This window comes from Durio zibethinus, chromosome 18 (assembly GCF_047325235.1).
Source record: "Durio zibethinus cultivar Kanyao isolate XHJ-2024 chromosome 18, ASM4732523v1, whole genome shotgun sequence".
Classification (NCBI taxonomy): Eukaryota; Viridiplantae; Streptophyta; class Magnoliopsida; order Malvales; family Malvaceae; genus Durio; species Durio zibethinus.
In genome coordinates this window covers 20,889,079-20,912,433 of record NC_143179.1, presented here as the reverse complement: position 1 = coordinate 20,912,433, position 23,355 = coordinate 20,889,079, and the positions used below count along the sequence as shown (strand labels likewise).

At 31.4% G+C, this 23,355-nt stretch overlaps 3 protein-coding genes across 4 annotated transcripts; all 3 read left to right on the top strand.

Moving 5' to 3' along the window:
• Positions 1–10,296: 10,296 nt before the first annotated feature.
• Positions 10,297–14,793, top strand: LOC111300707 (squalene monooxygenase SE1-like). Its single transcript, XM_022896324.2, has 8 exons — positions 10,297–10,970; positions 11,921–12,032; positions 12,150–12,324; positions 12,477–12,645; positions 12,834–13,052; positions 13,229–13,504; positions 13,651–13,929; positions 14,416–14,793. The coding sequence occupies exons 1-8, from the start codon at positions 10,713–10,715 to the stop codon at positions 14,518–14,520; spliced, it is 1,593 nt and encodes a 530-aa protein (XP_022752059.2). The 5' UTR covers positions 10,297–10,712; the 3' UTR covers positions 14,521–14,793.
• Positions 14,794–15,189: 396 nt separating this feature from the next.
• LOC111301040 (GTP-binding protein At3g49725, chloroplastic-like) lies at positions 15,190–16,875 on the top strand. 2 transcript variants are annotated; one of them, XR_016329991.1, is made up of 4 exons: positions 15,190–15,661; positions 15,867–15,916; positions 16,376–16,477; positions 16,569–16,707. XR_016329991.1 is itself a non-coding variant. In XM_089747866.1 (2 exons), the coding sequence occupies exons 1-2, from the start codon at positions 16,352–16,354 to the stop codon at positions 16,743–16,745; spliced, it is 303 nt and encodes a 100-aa protein (XP_089603992.1). In that variant the 5' UTR covers positions 16,241–16,351; the 3' UTR covers positions 16,746–16,875. The 2 variants fall into 2 exon arrangements, 1 of the variants encoding a protein (XP_089603992.1); XM_089747866.1 differs by lacking the exons at positions 15,190–15,661; positions 15,867–15,916 and having other exon boundaries at positions 16,241–16,477; positions 16,569–16,875.
• Positions 16,876–17,294: 419 nt separating this feature from the next.
• LOC111299919 (putative pectin methylesterase CGR2) lies at positions 17,295–20,533 on the top strand. The gene is made up of 7 exons (XM_022895441.2): positions 17,295–17,434; positions 17,646–17,813; positions 17,907–17,946; positions 18,055–18,090; positions 18,819–19,193; positions 19,733–19,788; positions 20,174–20,533. The coding sequence occupies exons 2-7, from the start codon at positions 17,691–17,693 to the stop codon at positions 20,324–20,326; spliced, it is 783 nt and encodes a 260-aa protein (XP_022751176.1). The 5' UTR covers positions 17,295–17,434; positions 17,646–17,690; the 3' UTR covers positions 20,327–20,533.
• The last annotated feature ends 2,822 nt before the right edge of the window (positions 20,534–23,355 follow it).

Here is a 23,355-nt window from a genome sequence, read left to right as displayed (position 1 = left end):
AGAAAGATTAATGCTCATGACCTTTGATTGGTTCAAACCCAATTACATGGAGCTGGATCTTATTTTCCTAATAATATCCCCCTTAAGCCCAATTAGGATGACATTTATCATTATAACAGTTTCATTTAGAACTTACTTTGGCAAAAAAATTCATTTCGGTCAAGTTACTGCAAAAACTTAAGCTTCTCTTTGGGAGGTATCTTAGTAAACATATCTGTTATATTTTAATCAGTATGAACTTTTTTCAATAGCATCTACTGTTTCTCAATCACTGAATGTAATCAGTGATATCTAACATCAATGTGCTTTGTTTTTGCATGATACATGACATTCTTACTCAAATCTAAAACACTCTAGCTATCACAAAATATCATATATTCTTTCTGATTCAACCTTAGTTCAAGAAAAAAATATTTCATCCAAAATATTTCTTTACATACTTCGATTGTTGTAATATACTTAGCCTTTGTAGTTGATAAAGTAATACACTTTTATAATTTAGACTGTCAAGATATAGCTCTTTCTGTAAAAGTGAATAAATACCTTAAAGTAGATTTCTACTATCAAGATCACCTGTCATATCAATAAACTCTTTTAGAACTGATTGTGAAATTTTATAACTCAAGCACATTTTTGAAGTGCCCTTTCAATATCTGAAAATCTATTTCACTGCTTTCTAGTGAACCTTTTCTATATTAAAAAAAAATTTGCTCACTATACCAACAGCATGAGCAATGTCAGACCATGTGCAAATTATAAAATACATAAAAGAATTGACTGTAGAAGAATAAAAAATACTAGACATAGCTAATTGCTCTTTCTTAGTCATAGGACAAGATTTTTTATTCAAATGAAAATGGTTGATAAGTGGACTGCTAATTGATTTAGCATATTGTATGTTAAATCTACTAAGCACCCGTTCAACATATTTTTTCTGTGACAATTATAGCTTTTTTTTTTTTATCTCGGATAATGTTCATACCGAGAATTTACTTTGTTGGACCTAAATCCTTCATGTCAAAAGACTTATATAATTATTTTTTCAACCTACAAATCATACCAGCATCTTGTCCTACAATTAACATATAATAAGAGAATAATAAAGTTACAATTAAAAATTTTTTTGATATACACACAAGGATCTACTATATTCTTTTATAGTTGTGGCTCACCATAAAAGAATCAAACTTTTTACACCACTGTTGTGGAGCTTGTTTCAAGCCATGCTAGCTTTTTTTTAATTTGCAAAGTAAATGCTTTTTCTCTTTTACTTCAAAACCTTCAGGTTGATTCATATAAATATCCTCATACAAGTCACCATGCAAGAATGTAGTCTTGACATCAAGTTGTTCAAGCTCAAGATTCAAACTAGCTGCTAATCCTGGTATCACTCAAATGGAACTCATTATCATTACTGAATAGAAGATCTCATCAAAATCGATGCCTGATTTATGATAAAAACCTTTCACCACCAATCGAGCTTTGTACCTCACTAGCTTGTCACCATCATTTTTTAACTTAAACATTCATTTATTTTTCAACGACCTTTTCTCTTTTAAAAGTATAATAAGATCATATATATTATTTTTTCGTAATGACTCTATCTTTTCTTTCATTGCTTTTAACCAGTGCTTTTTTATCTAGAGTAGTTTACACATTTTGGAAGCTCTTTGACTCTCCCTCATTGGTAACTAAAATAAAATTTGAACTTGGATACCAAGTAAATGGCATGTGCTCTCTGATAGATTTCTTTGGCTAAAACTCTACGTCACCTAATGTTGAAAGTAATTCATCTTGCTTAACACTTTTAGGTAAAAAGGATTGTTCCTCCTGTTTAAAACTGATTGCATTTAGCTCATCACTAACTGTTACTAGCTTATTCATATCTCTAAGTTCTGTTTCTTACTCATTTTCACCATCTGTGGCTCTTTCTTGTGGAACCCCTGTCGGTGTTAAAACATTACATTCAACAGTAACCTGTGTAATTTTTTTTTTCAAGGTTTGCTATGATTTTTTTCATGAAAGACTACATCTCTACTATTGACTGTCTTTCTTTTCATTGGATCTCATATCTTGTAGCCAAATTTTCATCATTATATCTTACAAACACACTGTGTAGCTTTATTGCCAAGCTTTGACCTTTACTTTTTTGATACATGCATGAATGCTTTACACCCGAACCTTTTAAGTGAGAGTATGAAACATCTTTTTCTATCCATACTCTTTCTAGAATGTCAAGGCCTAAAGGAACTAATGATGATTTATTAAGCAAATAACAAGTTGTGTTGACTGCTTCACCCTAAAATGGTTTTAGTAATTTTTTCATCCTTAATATACATTTAACTTTTTTCATAATGGTGCAATTCATCTTTTCAGCTACACCATTATGCTACGATATTCCAAGTTCTATCATTTCATGCCCAATCTCATGCTTTAAACAGTACTCTTCAAAGTTTTTGGATGTGTATTTCTCACCATTATCAATTTGAATACACTTCAAGGTAGCTCTGTCATCCTTTTCATTATGACATGAATTTTTTAAAAATATTACAATACTTAGCTTTTGTTTTCTAACATAAACATTCAAGTCTTACGTGAAGCATCATCAATAAAAGTAATAAAATACTTGCTACCACCGAATAACTCAACCTTAATGGGATCACATACGTCAGAATAAATCAATTCTAATATATTTTTTTCGTTAAGAACTCTTATGAAAAGAAACTCTACGATGCTTATTAAACAAATAATGATCACATGAATCGAGAGATATATTTTTGGTTAAGGGAATAAAAGACTGTCTTACCAAAATTGTAACCCTTTTTTACTCATGTGTGCTAGCCTTTTATGCCATAAGTTTGCTGAAACATTATCCTCAATGGTATTTATCTGGTTGTCATTTAATTGCATCCATATCTTATATATTATGTAGCATAGTTTTTTTCTTGTAATTATTATAGATTTTTTGAGAAGTTTTCACTGTTAATTCATTTATCTACTCTCATATCCTTTTTTATTAAAGATATTAATAGCAAGCAAGTTTATTCTTATATCTGGTTGTCATTTAATTGCATCCATATCTTATATATCATGTAGCATAGTTTTTTTCTTGTAATTATTATAGATTTTTTGAGAAGTTTTCACTGTTCATTCATTTATCTACTCTCATATCCTTTTTTATTAAAGATATTAATAGCAAGCAAGTTTATTCTTATATCTAAAATATGTTTGACATCTCTCAAAGTTAACATGCAACCTATACTAGTTTGTACAACAATATCACTAATCCCAATAATTTGTGACATACTATTGTTTCTCATCTTAGTGCAACCATAATTTTCTGCTTTGTAAGTTATAAACAACTCCCTCTTAAAAACATAATAATATGTCGCTCTTGTGTTAACTATCCACTCAATTCTGGGATCATCAACATGATTACAATAATCATGTGTACAAATTAAAGTAACTAAATCACTATCTGAATTCACTGTTGTAACATTGTCATCATCCGAACTCTTATTTTTCTCATCTTTTCGCTCTTGCTTCAAGATTTTACAATATCATTTTATATGACCTACTTTACCACAATTGGAACACTTCACTTTATTTTTGAACTTGGATCTATGTTTAGACTTACTACGATTTTTTGAGTTTTGACCTCTGTCAATGTTTCTACCTCTGTTCTCTATGACCAGAGCTTAATTTTCAGGATCTAAATTTTTTCACCTTACTTTTTCATTAAGCATACTGTTATTTACCATCTTCAATGTTACCTTATAACTAGGAGTTGAATTAAGAACAGTCATAACTATAGTATTTCAACCATCTGGCAATGAACCCAAAAAAGTAAAGCCTTTATTTCATCAACCATCTTAAGCTTCATAGTAGTCATCTGATTAAATATATCTTCAAAATCACTCAAATGCTTTATAATCGATCGTCCATTTTTGTACTACAAAGTTGTAAGCTTTTTAACAAGCATAACTTTATTTATACATATTTTTTCTCATACAATGCTATCAAATTTTTTCAAACAGTGTGAACATCTATCTCATACGTTATATGATGGAACATACTGATATCAACCTATTTTTTTATTATAACTAGTGTCTTTTTGCTTAACTTTTTTCAACTTTAAACTTTCATATCTGCTGGTTTAGTCAAATCACCTAATACTGACTCATACAAATCTTTGTAGTATAAATGATCTTTCATCATATGCTTTCAAATTGAATAATTTTATGCTATTGATTTTATCATGAAACCTGTATCTCTCTCCATGATCTTAAAACAGAATTTACTTTTATCTTGGGCTATTTTGTATTGATGTCTCAAAATAACCTGGCTCTGATACCACTTGTTGGGCCTAAAGCAATAAACACAATAACGCAGAAGCAATATATCGCAATAGACCTATAGTAATATACAACAATCAATAATAACAAAAGCAAAAAAAATAAAGCACACCAAGATTTACGTGAAAAATTTTTTAGTGTAGAGGAAAAAACCATGGACCACCAAAAAAAAATTTCATTATCAAATAATGGATATATAAAGTTATTCTCTAGCTAAAATTAAAACAAATCAACAACTAGAGAGATAATTGGAGAAATCTCACCAAATAGGTGACTCAATAAATACATCTTGAATTTATTCATAGAAAACTTCAAGCTTGATTTACGCCATTTAGAATGTAGAACTCTAAATCATAAATCTGCTGGCAAAATTTCAATTCAATCGGATCATGGATTGATTTTCATTCAACCAACTCTCCCTTCTCATTTTTCTCTCTATTTTCCTGGATTCTTTTTTTTTTACTATTTGTGATGCCACCTTCTTTTATTAAGTAGCTAGAGTTTTGTGTAAAAAGAAAGACAAGGCCCATGGCCTTCAATTGGTTCAAACCCAATTATATGGGGCTGGATCTCATTTTCCTAACAATTCATTTAGTCATATAGGTTAATTTCAAATTAAATTATTTAAAATTAAATTAATTGAATTATATAATTTTATTTTCATTAATTGAACTAAATTTATTAAGTTTAGAAATTAATCAATCAAATTTAATTTAATTGATTCAGTTAATTTTTTTATTAACCAAATAATAAATATATTTAAATTAAATTATATTTTAAATTCTTAATTTTTCATATTCTAAACAAAATAAATAAAATTATTCAACAAAATATTCAACTATCAAAGTATTATATTAAAAACTCTAACAACTTATGAAATAAAATGACTAATTTCATATAATTTTCATTTTATTTTTAGATTATATTATAGTTCAATTAAAATTTTAATTAATTTAATTTTTGAACCAAATTAACCTTAATTAAAAATCAAAATTCTTTCAAAATAAATTTTATTAATCATCTGAAATTAATTCAATAATCAAATTAAATCAATTAAAATTAAATTATACATACCTTTAATTATATATAATATCTATTACATACCACATAACACAATTAAAATATTTAAAATTAATTCCTTTAACGTTGATACTAGTTAAAAATAGAAGACATGAGGAAATCTTGACATTTGACAAGTCCTTAATTTCAAGATTTTTTTTATGTCAATGATCTATTAATAAATACATAAAAACAAAAAAGATTGAACATGATAAATTAAAAAAAAAATTACGGTTTCTTACTCTATTTCATTTACATCATTTGAACTCTTAACTTCAAACAAAACTGGTTAAATACTTAAATCAAAATTAAATGTTTAGGTGATTATTCAATTCAAGATTAAATATTTTAATTCATACAAATAAAGATTAAATATTATCAATTTATAACAATATAAAAATTATTTCAACGAAAAATAAGATGTGTATGTGACGCACATTTATAACACATAAAAAGAATAAAAATCAACTGATTAGACAAATTAATGTTGATCTAAATTTTTTATTAGTATTTTGAGAAAAAGAAACAAAAATAAAACATTTTTTTAGGAAAAAAAACTTGCAATTTGACCAAAATAAAAAAAATTCAAAAATTTTCAAACCCAGAGCATATCGTCCTTAACCCTAATCACCCAGATAAGTTTAGTTCAATCACTGATTCAATTTTATTTGTTAATTATTGTGAGGTAAACATTTTTGTAAACCTTATTTTAGGCTAACCAACATTCGGTTCAATCGATTACACTTCAAGAATTGATTTTGTTTAGAGTTCAATCTTTGGGCTCCGAAAATTTGGAATGTTAGTTGTTGTTTTTTCTATTAAATTTGTGTAAAATGAATAATATGGTGAATAATATGTACACATATTTTGGGTTCTATTGTTCTTCATAATTAACCATTTTGTGGTTGAAGTTTTTTGTTATTTTTCAAAGTTAGGCATATTTTGGTTTAGGGTTTTCTACAATTCTCCATTCTTAGGCATATTCTAACTTATGGTTTTTTGTTTTTGTTCTTAATTACTCAAATTTATAATTAAAGTTTTCTGTTGTAATTCTTAATTGCTCAAATTTATATTTAAGGTTTCTTGTTGTTACTTTTATTGTTGTTTTTAATTAATTGAAATTATAGTTAAGGCTTTCTACTGTTTAGTCATATTCTAATATGTGGCTGATCATAATTGTTTAAATGTTTATATAGCTTTTTGATTCTTACCCATCATTTAGGCCTCCACTAATGCTAGTATAGGTGATCACCTATCATTGTTGCTTTAATTTATAGCATAAGTGAAGCCAATTAATCAACATAAAAAATAAATGTTGTTTCATAAAAAATAAAAAAAACCAACAATTCATGGCAACCAGGATTATAAATAGGGTTAAATATAGGAATGAAAACACTTACAACCTAAATTTTGTTTAGTAATTAAACTATTGTGTCAAAAGGTTGAAATTAAATCTCCACCTCATCACCTAACCAAAAAGATTCTAAAAACTTACAACAAAAACATAACTTTCAAGACCTCTCCTAAAATTTTAGCCAAGTCCAATATAATCGTCTATTATAGCAATTTAAGAACAAAATCATGATAAGGATAGTTACAGAACCAACCACAAAATTAATAGAAAGATAAACAAGCTTAAGTATAAGTATGATTATAACTTCAAGTCCACTTTATAAATTATCTTGTCAAAAACATTACCAAATAACAACATCAAGTCAATCATGTGAATTCTAATTCTAAAAACAAAATAATACAAAAAAATATGCTAAACTTTTGAGCTAAGATGTGCATATAAAAAACCTATTGTAAAAAAAAAAAGCATTTCAAAGAAAGACCCTAGGTTATAACAAAACAAAAGCTTATAACAAAAATTAGATAACAATGTAAGAGACATACATACTTAAACAAATTGTAATTTTCATTGTCACGGATTTAAGGTTTTTTGTAATACTTATAATACAAATTTTTGTTAAATATAATTCTTATAGAACTTATCAATTATGTGTGTGTGTGTGTCTTATTCGTTAATAATTTATAATTTAAGATAAAAATTATTGAATTAAATTGAAAAAAAAAGAAAGGAATAAACAACTTAAGATGGAAGAAATATTAATTAAGAAATCGGTTTAATAATGATTATTGATTAGTATATAGATTTGTTGTTTATAAATTGATCAATTAATTTTTTTATGAAATTATAAGTGTAAGAGAAATCACAATAATAGTTAAGCATTTTATTTATATAAAAATTATTAAATTAAATAATACATACAAATCAATCAATGAATGACATATGATTGAATAAATCAAATATACAATTAAATCAAATTCACACTTACTCTAAAATTTTAAAATTTATTCTTTATTACTAAACAAAACCTTTAACAATCTCTTTAGTAACGATAAAACTATAAATTATTGGAAATTATACCTTGAAGGTAACGACCATTGAAAGCATGATTCCTTTTCCTCCAACGACTTGTCTCAAATCGATTATGTTTGTAAGGGATGCATACCCACTTTTTATAATTCCAAATCGAACCACATATTTCTTTTTTTTTTTTTTTAAACCATAGTTTTAAATACACCAAATGTTTCTAAACCTCGTCCCATTCTGATTGTTTTGTATCTCTTTCACTAATAATATTTTCCAGAAATTTAGGTATGCATTTATTATAAGAAATTATTATATCGATCACTCCTCACAAATATATAGCTATAAATTTCCAATAAATTATAGTACGTTTATATTATTTGTTAATCTTAATTATAAAATTACTAAAATATCTTAAAATTATATTATCCCATACAAAATCTTATAGCTTTTTCCTATTTAGTTGTATGTTGGGTTATTTAAATAAATTTCCTATTTTATTGCATAACAAGAAAACACCTAACAATAGTATCAATGGAAGGGGCTCTTAATGGAAAGCTAGATAGCAGTCGACAGTAGGCAGCCCTTGATAAAGGCTATGCATTCACGCCGTGTGATTAGCAGCGAATCTCAACATTTGATATCGAGGGAGTCAATTAGAATTAAATATAGTTTTTTATTGATTATATTATTTAAAATATAAAATGAGTGTCAAATATAAGTACATATTTAATATAATTATGCTTTTTTTTTTAATTTTTTCATGTATTTAAAATTTTTTAATTTGCATATTCACATTTATCATATGTATCAAAATATTTTTTAAAAAATCTAAACAATTAACATAATTCATTTAAAGTTTTATTAAACAAAAAAATTAAAAATGGTCATAAAAATATAAAAAAGTACAATAGACTAAAAAAAAAAACGTTTTGACGTTTGATTGGAAATTGAAATCTTGTTGAGAAAAAAAGAAAGTTAATTTATTTTTTAAAAATATACGTAAGTGTGATGCATTAATGTGATTTTTTATTTATGATAAATTTATTATTTTTAAAGATTTATGATAATAATTATGGATATAATAAATGATAAATAATAATATAATTAATTTCTCTTAAATCACAATACATAAAATTAGATTAAAGATAAAAATTAAATTAACAAATATCAATTTTAATATAAAAATTAATTTAATTTAATAAAAATATACGAAACAATTATAATATATATAATATATATATTTTTTATTACAAAAGAGGGCTAATGCCCTTATAAGAACTGGAGGAATGATAAGATAAAACTCACGTTTTATATAACTTTTAAGTGGTCTTTTAATCATTAAATTAAGAGGAGAAAATATTATATATATATATATATATAATATGTTAACAGGATTTTGAAATTTTTTGACCGCCTCTAGCCCCTAGCGGCGATCCACCATTGCATGTGCATTTTGATCGTATCGATTGTGACGTCAGTTAATATTCCAACTGTCATCTTAGCATTCTTAATACTTGTTAAGTAAATAAAACTTATATAAAATTCATTAAGTGAAGTTTGTAAAATTTTTTTAAAAATAAATTTATAAAAATTTTAATAAAAAAATTAAATTGATAAATTAATAAAATTTAATGTAAAAATTAATGATAAAAAAATAAATTATTAAAAATATTATTTATAATTTAAATTTAATTAATATTTATTCGACAAAAATTTTATCAATATTTTTATTAAAATATTTATTTAAAAATATACATTAAAATTTATTAAAATTTTTTAAATTGACACTCTTAATCTATATAACAAGAATTTTCAATATATCATTTTTTATTTTCAATTTTATTTAATTATTTATAATAGAGAATTTTACCAATTTTATCTTAAAAATTTTATTTAAGTTTTTTTTTTCTTTCTGGAGAAATAAAAGATAGAAGCTGGCTAGTCCAGATTTCATATTTTGAACTTTATTTTTTTTTTCAATTTTTGATATTTTGCTGATTTGAGAATCTGAAAATCATTGAAATATTATTTTTACATCCAATTTTTTTCCCCGACAAATCACGTTAATTTCGGAAATAAATCCTCCAATAAATAAAAATACATATTTATTTTTTTAAAATTTTTTTTGAAAATCAATACAATCTAAATATTTCGAGATGGAAGAAATATATATTTTCACCAAAAATGTTTACTAGTTTCTATATTGAAAAAAGAATTACTACAATAATTTCATTTAAAAAACTTAAAAATAAAAAAGTAGTAAAATTTATGGAAACGGAGAGAATTCACGTGCTAGAAATATTATACTCTGAGATAAATCAACGATTTACATTTCACAATCATAAAAAAAAAATACAGAACAAATGTAATTACATCCACATCTTCAAAAAAAGAGCCAAAATCATGGTCGTGGCCAGTCCCCTGTAAACAAGGAATTACGTAATCTTAATCTTCTGCAAAGAGTCAGACTACTTTTTCATGTCCATTGTCTCTTCCTTCTAACTTGTCTTTTCTTTCTCATAGAATTCTTGAATATTTTTGTCTTTGACATCCCAAGACCACAACTTTTGTCTTCATGAAAAAACGAGAACAGAGTCATCAGTTTTAACCGTTCAAAGAAAGCAAGTAAGAAACCGTAAATTTTAAGAATCAAAATCACAATGAGACTTGTTTTTTAAACTTTAATATTTCATCTTCTTCAATGCCATTGCTTAGCTTAACTCTAACAACCATCAGCCTTCCCTGTAAAGAGTCCATGTCCTACATTATCTCTCAAATCCCCCACATATCTGGGGTTTTCATCAAAAACAAAGCAGAAAAAAACCTTAAAAAATACCTGCATTTGCCGCTTTTGCAAAAACCAAGAAAGTTCTATCTCTCTTCTTGTTAATTCCGCATCTGGGTTTCGCCGTTTGAAGGAAATGGTGATGGATTTTGATAATTATATTGTTGGGACGTTTTTGGTTTCTCTTTTTGGCTTTGATTTTTTTTTCATTTTGCGGCGTAATAACAATAAGAAGAAGAAAGCCAAGAAAGATTCTAGGGAATTTAAGAACCAAACCGACTCTGTTAACGGCACCGACATAGGAGAATGCTCGCCGGAATATGGTTCCGGTGAAGACGTCATTATTGTCGGTGCCGGCGTTGCTGGTGCTGCTCTTGCACGTACTCTTGGCAAGGTAAATTCTGTTTTCTTTTAACTATTTTCTTAGGTACTATAGTTTATGGTTTTCATTTTTGATGAATGATTTTTTCAAATATTGAGGCAATTATTGAGTTTTAGTGATTAACTGATTATTCATTGAGAAAAGTTTAGTGATTATTTTTTTATGAGATTCCACTGATAATGAAAATCTGGTTTTCATTACTTTGGCTTGAAATTTAGTATATGTTTACCTGCACGTTAGCTACACATGGATACGCTTTACGAAATTGGCGTGCTTGGAATTATCTTATCGTAACAAAAAGCCAGTTTGGAATTTGACTGTGATGACATAATTTCCTTGAAAAAGACACTTTTTTTTTGTTTGACTAATGAATTCTGTTTAGATTTTTATTGGTCTTCACCGGAGAATTGAATCTTCTGCTCGGTGATTAAACAGTGCAAATTATATCAGATTGTTAGCTATTGAATTTAGAATTTTTTATAAAGAGGAGGAACAATTGTAGATGGTGGGATCTGAACTTCACATCTGTTAGATGCAAGGTCGTCGCATAGATCAACTTTACAAAGTTTTAAATTCATTAATGAGTTTAGAATTTAACTTGTAAATAACTTTGCTAACTAAACGGAGTAGGAAAGGTCAGCAACGTGTTAATGGTTTGATTTGAACTTTGAAGATAGATAATCTCAATTTGGATTTCTTTTTGTATTGTTGTCTTCTTTTCTTGTAAGATTCTACTGTAAGAAATTCTAGACGTAGATTAACTTGGATTGGTTGTTTTTAAGGAACAAGTACAGGATACCGACTTGAACATCCTTGGGATTTTGCTTTCCACGTGTTTGTTTAGTTTGTGGAAAATTGCAGATGATTTCTGAAGCATTACAATCATAGAAGGGCTTAAACTGGTGTTCATTTGCAATGATTATTTAGTGCTAATTCAACTACAATTTTGTTGCTAATTTCAGGATGGAAGGCGTGTTCATGTGATAGAAAGAGACCTGACAGAACCCGACAGAATTGTTGGGGAAATGCTGCAGCCAGGAGGATACCTTAAATTAGTTGAATTGGGCCTTGAAGGTATACATGGAAATTAATATGCATCTTATTAAATTGTGAACAAACTTTGAGTTTGGATCTGTTCTTCTGATTTTGTTTTTACCTGTAAAATGCAATTTATATCTGTTTTGGTTACAGATTGCGTGGAGGAAATTGATGCCCAGCGAGTGCTTGGGTATGCTCTCTTCAAGGATGGGAGAAATACTAGGGTGTCATATCCCTTGGAGAAACTTCATGCTGATGTTGCTGGGAGGAGCTTCCATAACGGGCGTTTCATACAGAGGATAAGAGAAAAAGCTGCTACTCTTCCCAAGTAATCCTTTTTGCTTCCTGGGTTCATGATGTATACATATTAGTTACCTACTTACTGCTGCATCGATGAATTTGTATTTCTTTTTTCCACATCAAAATTTTCATTTTGCGTTACAATTAAACTCCTTCCACTCTTGTATTTTAAAATTTAAGTGTACGGCTAGAGCAAGGAACAGTAACATCTCTGCTTGAAGAAAATGGGACAGTTAGAGGGGTGCAATGCAAAACTAAGGATGGTCAAGAACTAAGAGCTTTTGCTCCTCTTACTATTGTATGTGATGGTTGCTTTTCAAACCTACGTCGCTCTCTTTGCAACCCGAAGGTGAAGTTGCCATCTTATAATTGTTATAAACAATCATGGTCACCAAGATATTATCTTATGAGCTACAATTTCTTAGAGTCGCATTGTCTCCTTGAATGCTAAATCTAATCCTTTAATGTTGCATGTGCTTCTGTTGCTTGTGATGTTCTACTAGGAAAGTAACTGTAGCCCTGTTAACGTTTCAACAGGTGGATGTGCCCTCTTGCTTTGTGGGTTTGGTCTTAGAGAACTGTGAACTCCCATTTTCAAATCATGGGCATGTTATCCTAGCAGATCCTTCACCCATTTTGTTTTATCCGATCAGTAGCACAGAGATTCGCTGCTTGGTCGATGTACCTGGGCAGAAAGTACCTTCCATTGCTAATGGTGAAATGGAAAATTATTTGAAGACTGTGGTGGCACCACAGGTACCTGTTAATGTTGGTGCATGATTTTGGATTGTCAACTTATGATGAAAAGCCCTGTTTCGTTGTAGTTGCACCCTAAAATGACTTTCATCCTTTGTTCATGATCACGCGTCACTTCATCAATTGCATGCTGCATGCATACCTTGGTTTAATCAAAGGGAGTGTTTTTATTTCAGGTTCCACCTCAGCTTCATGATGCCTTCATAGCTGCTGTTGACAAAGGTAACATTCGAACCATGCCAAATAGAAGCATGCCAGCCGATCCTCATCCAACTCCTGGAGCACTTTTAATGGGTGATGCTTTCAACATGCGCCATCCTTTAACGGGTGGAGGAATGACTGTGGCATTGTCTGATATTGTTGTACTTCGGGATCTTCTTAGGCCTCTGCGTGACCTTCATGATGCAGCTTCCCTGACCAAGTATCTTGAATCATTTTACACGTTACGCAAGGTTAGTTGGCTGCTTATGCTATGATCCTTCTTTAGTAAGCATAGCTCTTTCATCATTTGAATTTTTTTGTGCCACTTATCATAAGGTTAGTTGTCTTCTTATGCTATGAATTTTGCTGTTTGCTCATGATACGATGTTTATTGCAGCCTGTAGCGTCTACAATAAATACTCTGGCTGGTGCCCTTTATAAGGTGTTTTCTGCTTCCCCTGATCAAGCAAGGAATGAAATGCGCCAAGCCTGTTTTGACTATTTAAGCCTTGGGGGTGTTTTTTCAACAGGACCAGTGGCTTTACTCTCTGGTCTAAACCCTCGCCCATTAAGTCTAGTTCTTCATTTCTTTGCTGTGGCAATATATGGCGTTGGTCGCCTGCTCCTACCATTTCCCTCACTTCAACGCTTGTGGATTGGAGCTAGGTTAATTTCGGTATATTTTTCCACCCTTTATTCTGTTTTTTTCACCTCTTAACTCCCTCGTTTCCTTTTCTTTTCCTTCCTTTTGTTCTCTATTTATATGAATCAAATAATCTCACCGTACAAATTATTTGACATGCTACTGAACTCTCAGCCCTTTCCTTTTGTTTCTGTCCACTGATTTTTGCATTTAACATTCTTGCTGGCAACACTTGGCAGACAGCAATATGATTGGCAAGATACCATAGTACGTTACAAAAGTTCCAGCCTTTAACAGCCGGAATTGGTTAATACATTTCTTTCTTTGTAACAACTTTGTGCTTTGCTCCAGAAGATAACATGAAGAAAAAAAAAAAAAATCCTATAACACAGCACTTTCATGTTTTTTCAAATCCTAATTGAATGCGAGGTCCATTAGCATACTGTCGAAAAACATAAAATCTGCAAACATTGCTGGAGTTTGCCACTTTGTGCTGAACTGTTTCCCCCTTTTCTGCAGAATGCATCAGGTATTATTTTCCCCATAATCAAGGCAGAGGGAGTGAGGCAGATGTTTTTCCCTACCACAGTTCCAGCACTATATAGAGCTCCTCCCGTTGAGTGATATGTCCCATGATGCTAGCTTCAGCTTTGCTGTACCCAAGATTTAGCTTGAACTACCTCCTTTCTGCTCAGACGGTGACTGATAGTGCATTTTATATTTCACGTATGCCGAGGACATTGTACGACTGTGCTATATTAGAGACGGTTAGGAACTATTCTTTCATTGTATGAACCAAATTCTCCCAAACTGAAATACTCTAATAAAAAAATCTTCATTTGTGTTGTAAAACATTGCTATGGAAAGCATTTTTACAAGTGTGATTATGAAACTTATTAAAAGAATTAGACCTAAGCATTTATTTATTTGTTTATGTATATTTTATATCTAATACGTGTAAAATATAAAAATTATCATGATTCGTATCAATATATTAAATACAAAATACACATTTTAGTTTTATCAAATTCATATATATATTATTTTTATTAAAATTTTAGATGGTATCATAAAATATCATGATTACGTATCGAAAATGGTTAGCTCTAAAAAATTATATTCCAAACCCAATACTACTCATGGGCTACACTTCCTCAAATAGAAGTTGAAACGAGGGCCGTGAAATAGAAATGGTGCTTGGATTGGACATGGACTCGTAAACTACGATGTGGGCTCCCATGGTTTTGCCTTGAAAAGGCTAAAACCTGACTGTCTCCGTACGCGTCCGGTAACCGAACCCCTCGATCACCCAAACGGAAAAGAGGAGTCAAACTCCGAGCTCCAATTCAGTAGAAACTAGAAAAACTCTGATCTGTCAACATTTTCAGGGTAATGGTAAGAGTCCTCTCTTTGTCACGGACCTGCCTTAGGTCCCGGTCGCACTCCATTTCCCAGCAACCTTCTCCATTTTCCATTGTCTCTTCACCATTCTCAGCTTCGAAGCAACAAAACAAAAGCACTGAAGACAATCAAAACACCGCCGTTTCACTTTCAACAGAGAACCAACTGACCCACCTCGCCTCTTCGTCCAGCCTCGTCTCCGTCCTGCTACTTTCTTGCAGGGTAAGCTGTACGCAGCTTTGTCTAGCTAATTCCCTTGAGGAACAGCGTGATGGCTACTTTGGTTTTGATTTCTTCAATAAGGAGTTGCCTCCTCATGTTGTTGTCCAAAACCCTTCTCTTGAATCTTCCAAAATCAGCGCTGGTATGTAAAGCTCATGGTATTGTAGCCCTTTCGACTCACTTTCACATAGGTTACATTTAGTTGTTAAACTGTGGGATTCATATCCGATTTGCGAGTGTAGGTAACTGAGAAGATTGAGTACGTGTCATTGATGCTTTTTTTTTTCTTTTCCTATCTATTTTTGGTCTTTATTAATCTTTTTCACCAATTGAATTTGCTCTTATAGTTGATGGAAGCGTTTCATAATTCAACCTTGGAAGAGGTGACGCTTTTGTGGTATGAATGTATACCTCTCATCTTGCTTAAAGATTATTGATATCTGCCTGTCAGTCTTTTTCTCTTTCCACGGGCTTTGCCGTTGTAGCTTGTTTACCTTCTCTAGTAGCAGTTACATTTGCCAAGGCTCCTACAACCTAGATATATCCTCTCTAAGAGGTCGATTTATCATGCAATCAAAGCTTTGCTATTACTAACTATTATTCTTGCTGTTGTTTTAAGTGGTCTACTTCTAAGTGAAATTTTCTTTATATGATCAAGCGCCACAGTAATTAGTAAATACAATCAGCGAGCTCTGTTGAGTAATACTTGAAACATGATTAATGTAGACTTATGTGAACCATAATTAAATTATCTTTTCTTTGGGTACATAATTTTATATGAAATCATCTCTTGAATAAGAGAAAATCAAGATTGCTGTCCTTCGGACGGCTGATGGATTTTTCAAATATTCTGCAGCTTGTAATAGATTGCACTCCGCCTAATCTTGATGAGCATCGTTCTACAGTGTTGCATGTTCTTCGGAAAATTCGAGTATCACAGGAGAAGCTTCAGAACAAGGTGCTTTAACACATTCTTTGCCTCTCCTCCCTCCAAAGATTTAAAAGAAAAAAAATCAAGAAGATATCTTCTAACTTTGCAATCTGCTCAGATTGAATACGAAGAAGAAATAGGAGCTGATGAACATATGGATGATGGTGAAGATGTTGAGACTAACAATTTAATATGGCATCTGAGCTATATGTTAGATGGGAAGTTTGATGTTGATGGTAATGCTGATACTGATGGTAGTGATGTATTTAAGCCTTCACCTGGAGACCTTCAATAGACCATGGATGACAAGCAGCAAGGTGATTGCTTTGATGGCTGGCTGTTGTCAGGGGATGACTCTGCGGATGACTATTGGAATACCCTGAATGACAGGAGTGTGGAAAAAGATTCCGAATCTCAACCTCAGCATGGTCCACACGTCAAAGTATCTGCCCTAACTGGAGTACTGGGACTTGCAATAAGAACTTTCGGAAAGCATCGATGGAAGGCTAAAGGTGCTAGATGACAAGCTGAAGTCTCAAAAAGTAGTGGAAAGCAGTTTCTTAGATCGAAAATGGAGGCCCCCTCGTAAAGAAGGCGAACATCTAGCAATTGAACAAAGACAACAAAAGGCAATACATTTTTTTCCCACTCTGGTGAGCATCAGCAATATCACAGTATCAAAGTACAAATGGAAGCACCATGGACATAGATGATGAATAATTAAGCGAATGTGTACCATAAATTTTTTTTTTTAATGTAGTACATAAAAAAGGAATAAATCACTGCTCTTAGCAACTCAAGCAATCCATCAAACGACATCGTATGTCTCACCGACGCGCTAATAACTGTATCAAAAAAACCGCGCCGTATAATGGCGATCCATATTTCTCAGAAACGGGTCTGAGCTGACCTAAAACACTCCAAAAGCTTTCACAGATCTAAGATCCAAAATCCAAATGCCCATTTCCATTTTCTTCGTCTAAGGTGAACGTTCCCTTCTTCTGTCTCTTCTTTTGATTTTTTTTTTCTTTCATCATTTCCTCCGTTTTGTCTTATACTCAAAGCTTTCTCATGCTTTGGATCCGCTTTGCATTTCTCATTTTGATTGTTTGGCAATGAATTCTAGTGCTTGTTCTTTCAACGAAGAAGCTGGATTTTACTGTAAATCTGTTGTTTGTTTCTTTGTTCGGTACAGTGTAAATAATAACAACAAAGTTTTAGAAGAGAGTAGTAACGAACCATGTCAAGGAGGCAAATAAGTTCCACGCGTCGATTAGTCGACAGCAGAAACTTTCCATTCGCCGGTGCCTTACATTCCAAATCCCGATCTTCTCCCATTTTATCAATTGGTCTTGTCGTTGTGGTATATCTATCTTTTTTTTTTTTTTTTTTTTTGTTTTTACTTATAATTTTTGTTACTTTTAGAAAAGAAAATTAAGTGAGTTAGTACTTTCAGGGAGCTATCCTTCTAATTGGCTATGCCTACAGTGGCTCAGGTATTCTTCATTTTATTGGAATTTCATATTTGGGTTTACTTGCTTTGTTGTTCAATATGCTAATCTTATTAGTTCAATTGGCCATTCTGTTCGTTCTGGGGAATACAGGTAAATTCCGTGGTGAAGCAGTTAGTCGGATTGAAGGTAAACCTTTTAGTTTATTCCTCAACCGTGATTTGATTTTTACTATTAAATTAACTGTGTAGTTACTTTTTATTTTCTTTTATTTTATGAACATTTTGTTGTGATTTTTCTTTAGAACTACTTAAATACTTGGCAGATTCGCTAATTCTTTTTGGAAAATTTAATTTGAGAGACCAGAGAATGAATTTAGATTTGGTTTGTCATATAAATTGTGACGATTAACGTCTCTATTCATATATGAATTTCAAATTTATCACTAAGTAGTACAGATCTAAAAAAATCCATGCATTTGAAAATAATTATGAAATTCGCTATCCCAAATTCTAGTTCCCAAAGGCAATCTTAACAAGTTGGAAAATAGATTAAGTTATTTTGGCATGTGTATGAGATTACCAAATTCAACGGAGACAACATTTTGGAAACAGCTTTGATCTTAGAGGCCTTGCTCCTGCATCTCATTGTTATCAGTCTTACTTTCCTTTGATACTTATACTGAAGAAAAACTTCTTACCAGTCGCCGTGATCTTATTTCCTCCTTCATAATTTCCTTTAATTATTACTTGAGGAATAAAAATTTATATCATTGGTGGTTACATTGGGTAGATATATGGTTTGTCTGTCCAGTGATAAGTGGAACATCCAAGTGTGGAATTGCCATGCTTTGGAAATGGTATATTTTCATTAAGTATAACATTCCAAAAATCAATTAATTTCTTCTTGTTTTATAGGTGACTATTCATGCACACTAGAAGTTCAGAGGGCAATAACTTTTCTAAAGAAGGCATATGGCGACAGCATGCACAAGGTTTTGCATGTAGGCCCTGATACCTGTTCAGTGGTCTCTAAACTTTTGAAAGAAGAAGAAACTGAAGCCTGGGGTGTGGAACCATATGACATAGAGGATGCTGATGCAAATTGCAAGAGTCTTGTGCGCAAAGGCATTGTACGTGTGGCAGATATCAAGTTTCCTCTTCCTTATAGGCCGAAGTCATTTTCTCTTGTTATTGTGTCAGATGCCCTTGATTACTTGTCTCCGAAATACCTGAACAGGACTCTTCCTGAGTTGGCAAGGGTGGCCACTGATGGTCTAGTTATTTTTGCAGGTAATCCCTTACACTTTTAAGTTGCATATAAATTATAAAATAAAGTTAATCGGGTAGAGAAATTGCTTATATACAGATATATTTGCTTATGAAGCTAACTGTTTCATGGATGAAAAATTGCTTCTGATGTAACTATACTACATCTCTTTCCCTGTCTTAACAATGTTTCAGCAACCTCTGTGCCCTTCTAAAGAAAGCTAATATATTAAAAACCTTTTTGATCTTTCTCTGCTTTCTTTTTCTGCCATACCTGTTGGCACACCATTCAGACACCGCAGAGCAGCTAGCTCAAAACGTATATGAATTATTATAATTAGGTATATGCTAGACATTTTTCCGCTATTCTAGCACTTAATTACCAGTCTGGAGCTGTATTACCATTTAGAACACTTTCCTAGAGGCTATAGGCATGCTGTTCAGACTCCTCTCTTGTTTTTCTTTGCAAGCTGGGAGATTCATCACAGCTTTTCTCCCTTCAACATATTTGATTCTTTCTTTTGGTTTATTTGAATTTTAACTACTTCCATTTCGTTGTTCAGGTTACGCTAGTCATCAGAGGGCTAAAGTGACAGAATTATCCAAATTTGGTCGGCCGGTTAGTCGCTATCTACTCCTTATAACCATGGGATATGGAATTGAAATAGGCCATAGAATGTCTTTTAACTTTCATTTGATCAAAATTGTCACACAGTATTTTTTCCATTGAATCTTGTTTCTGGATATTGATAATATCATATTCCTATCGGTTGCATATATCTTTTTCTAAGTTAGGTACTGGTGATAAATTTGAAGTTTTGAGATAGTCTTGAGAGGAACAAAAGAAGCAATCAATTATAAAAGGATATGCACACACAACCAAAAAGTTGGGTGGAGTTCATATAGTTTTTCCACTTATTCCAGTTGTGATCTTGGTTTCTGAATTATCACGTGGTACTAACATAAAATTGCCATCATTGACTTCATCTGTTTTATTCGTGAAGGCCAAAATGCGAAGTTCATCTTGGTGGATTCGCTTTTTCGTCCAGACTAGTTTAGAAGAAAATGAAGCTGCCATTAAGAAGTTTCAGCAGGCTGCATCAAAGAGGTCATTCCAGCCAGCTTGTCAGGTGTTCCACCTCAATCCATACCACTAATATAAGAGAAATTCATCAAAGATCAAATTTTCGTTAATTCTGTTTGTCATGCATAGAAGCCGAAGGAAAAATATCTTCAGCTTTTATCTGAAATATAGTCTGTCAGGTAACTACATTTGGTAAAAGAGATGTTGATATCACTAGTGTTGTGCCCTTAACGTTACAAGTTGATATCTATTAATTTAATTGATGGGAAATTTACACTTATTTGTTTTCACACATTATTAACCGAACTATATGAATCAAACCTACCAAGAACCACAAAGCAATGCAACTGCCTGATAAAGAACGCATTTAAACAAGCCATGATGACCCCAGATAAAGTAAAGCCATCCATATCAAAAAAGAACTCTTTCTCATATTATTTTTAAACAGCCCCAAGGCAGGTTCAGTCCGACCACAATGAAGTTTGGGCCATCCATGTGCAACAACCTCTCTAGCTTTAGGATTCATGGCTGCAGCTATTGCCCCATTGAAATTACATGGGAAAGGTTAAACAACCTAAAAGATTTTTTTAGACCTTACAATGTAGTTTGGACCATAATTCCCTGGGTCTATGGAAATTTATTCTAGTGGTCTAGGCTAACTCAAGCACAACCATTACCAATAGGTTTCATTTGGGCTAGAGCGTCATTTCAATTGTGAGCACAGGCTCACTAAGGAAAAGGCAACAATTGACCACATTTTCCCCAAACTCATTATTCTTTGGAGACCAAGAAAATGTTTCCATCACGGCAAGTAATTGGAGCGTCAAAGTCGTTTTTACAAATGGTCATGTTCAATCCACCCCACATTTCCCAAATCAAAAGGGAAAAAGAATAAAAAAAGGAAAACATAATAAATATACGTGATGACTGATGGCCCAAAACTAGCTGTTATGAAGTGGAAATGGTCAATTTTGGTTTGCATGTCGCCTTAGGTCCTTAATTCCAATATTGTCAATGGGCATTAATTTGTACAGCCCTGTTGTTTTTTTCCCTTTTTTAGGACCTCCTCCACACTATTATTGTCAATTGGTTGCCTTCCCTGTCTTAAAAGAGGTAAAGAAGAAAACGTGTTTTCCCTCTCATCTAAATTGCATTATCCAATATATGAATTTCCTCTCTTACCATATGTCCACTTTAGTGAGGATTAATACATTCATAACCTTGTCCTCATTTAAATTTTACTATGTCCATTTGCTCTAATTATAATGAAACCACTCAAATGGTTCCATATATAATTTTTTTTTTCCAAAGAGAGAGAGAGAGATAAGGGTTTATATTTGATCTTAAACCCCAAAATCGTAAGTCTAACAGAACCGTGCCTTTGTTACAATCCACCTATGAAAACTTCTCATTTTGCTTTTTGTTTGAGTCTCCGAATATCCCATACAGACCATGAATAGGGACAAAATTTTATGTCCATCACCTACAATTATACAATCACATGAAAAAATTGCATAAAGATAAGGATAATGACAAGTGACTTCCAGGTTTGGAACAGCAACATTTGATCTCCAACCGGTAAGGATTTCTGGCCCAGCATGCGTGGCATATTGAAGCGTAGGCCACAATATTAAGGAAACAAAATTTAACGATCACTTTCAAGCTAAGCTGGCGACGAGTCTCTATCGACCGCGCATGGCCTGGTTGGAATTGTTTTGATAAGAATACTGCAGCCAAATAATTAGAAACAGGCTCATAGGTGAGAGACCCCTTTGATGTATGACAGTAAGGTACGCTCCATGCTCATACTGTTAATATCTCAACTCACTTGGATATATAACTAGACAAAAAAAAAAAAAAATTCAAGTGTCTTGAAAGGAACACCCCACCAACCTAACCGTAGAGTAAGACTTGGTTTTGAATGGTCTACGAAACCGTAGCTTGAAATTCAAGAGTCTAATTCAATTAAATTTATTGTATATATATATATATATATAATGGAATGATATATATGTTATAACTAGGTTTATTTTGCCATATCAATTATGAATTAGACAATTTGAACGAAAGAGAAATGTTGCTTTCTAGTCATTGTTGGATATCTTTGTCGCAAGGTCAGTTTGGTTGATGGAAATTTATTGTGTACGTGGTCAGATTTCAATGAGAGTACTGATGAGGAGAATTTAATTATAATTATTTTTTTAGGATGTTTCCCGGATAGCTAGTTACTGGACTAACCTAGAAATTCAGAGGTCAATTTGTTCCCTTTGATTTATTTCAGCAATTTCTTTCTGCTACTTTTTTGGTGGGGTTTAGGATAAAATAAAATACAAGTTTCTTTAGTATTTTCTGGTGTAATACAGTGGATACTTCTTTATTGCAGGGAGAGAACGGTTAGAAGTTAGAACCTTTGTTATAGTTAGTATGGGACATGGGGTCAGGGTTTTGTTATCTAGGAGCTCTAAGATTAGGATAGATTTTTTTCTTTTTCTCAACCAAACAAAATAAGAATTCTATAAATTAATAACTTGAACTTAATTAATTAAGTATAGTTAAACTAATTCTAAACATCTCATTTTTTAAAAAAAAATTATAATCACTTGATTGTTGCGAAATGATCTTAGCATGTCATACCAAATAGAATATTTAATTTATTCATAAATATGATATGCATGTATAGATTCTGATATTTAATTTTTTAATTGTGATATATCATTTCATGAAAAAGATATATAAATTTCTTTCTTTCATGATAGTAACAAAATCACTGTAAAATCAAATGCAATTCAATTTATTTGATTTATTGATGATTGTTTTAGATGTAAAATAATAAAAAAAGTTGATATTCTCTTGAACTTCTCTTTGTAAGACTTGCTATCCAACCAAACCTGATAAAACATGAAACATCACATCACTTTAATCCTAAGGTTTTGCTAAATCTTATCAGATCAATTCGGATGGGAACCATCCAGCCAGTTTTTAAGACTCGGGAGGACGAAGTCAAATTTATATAATATGTTTCTACCCAATAAGTTCTCCTCTATATATACATTCCCATAAAAATTTGACCGAGAATTCCTACATGTACGTTCCTGTTCAGAT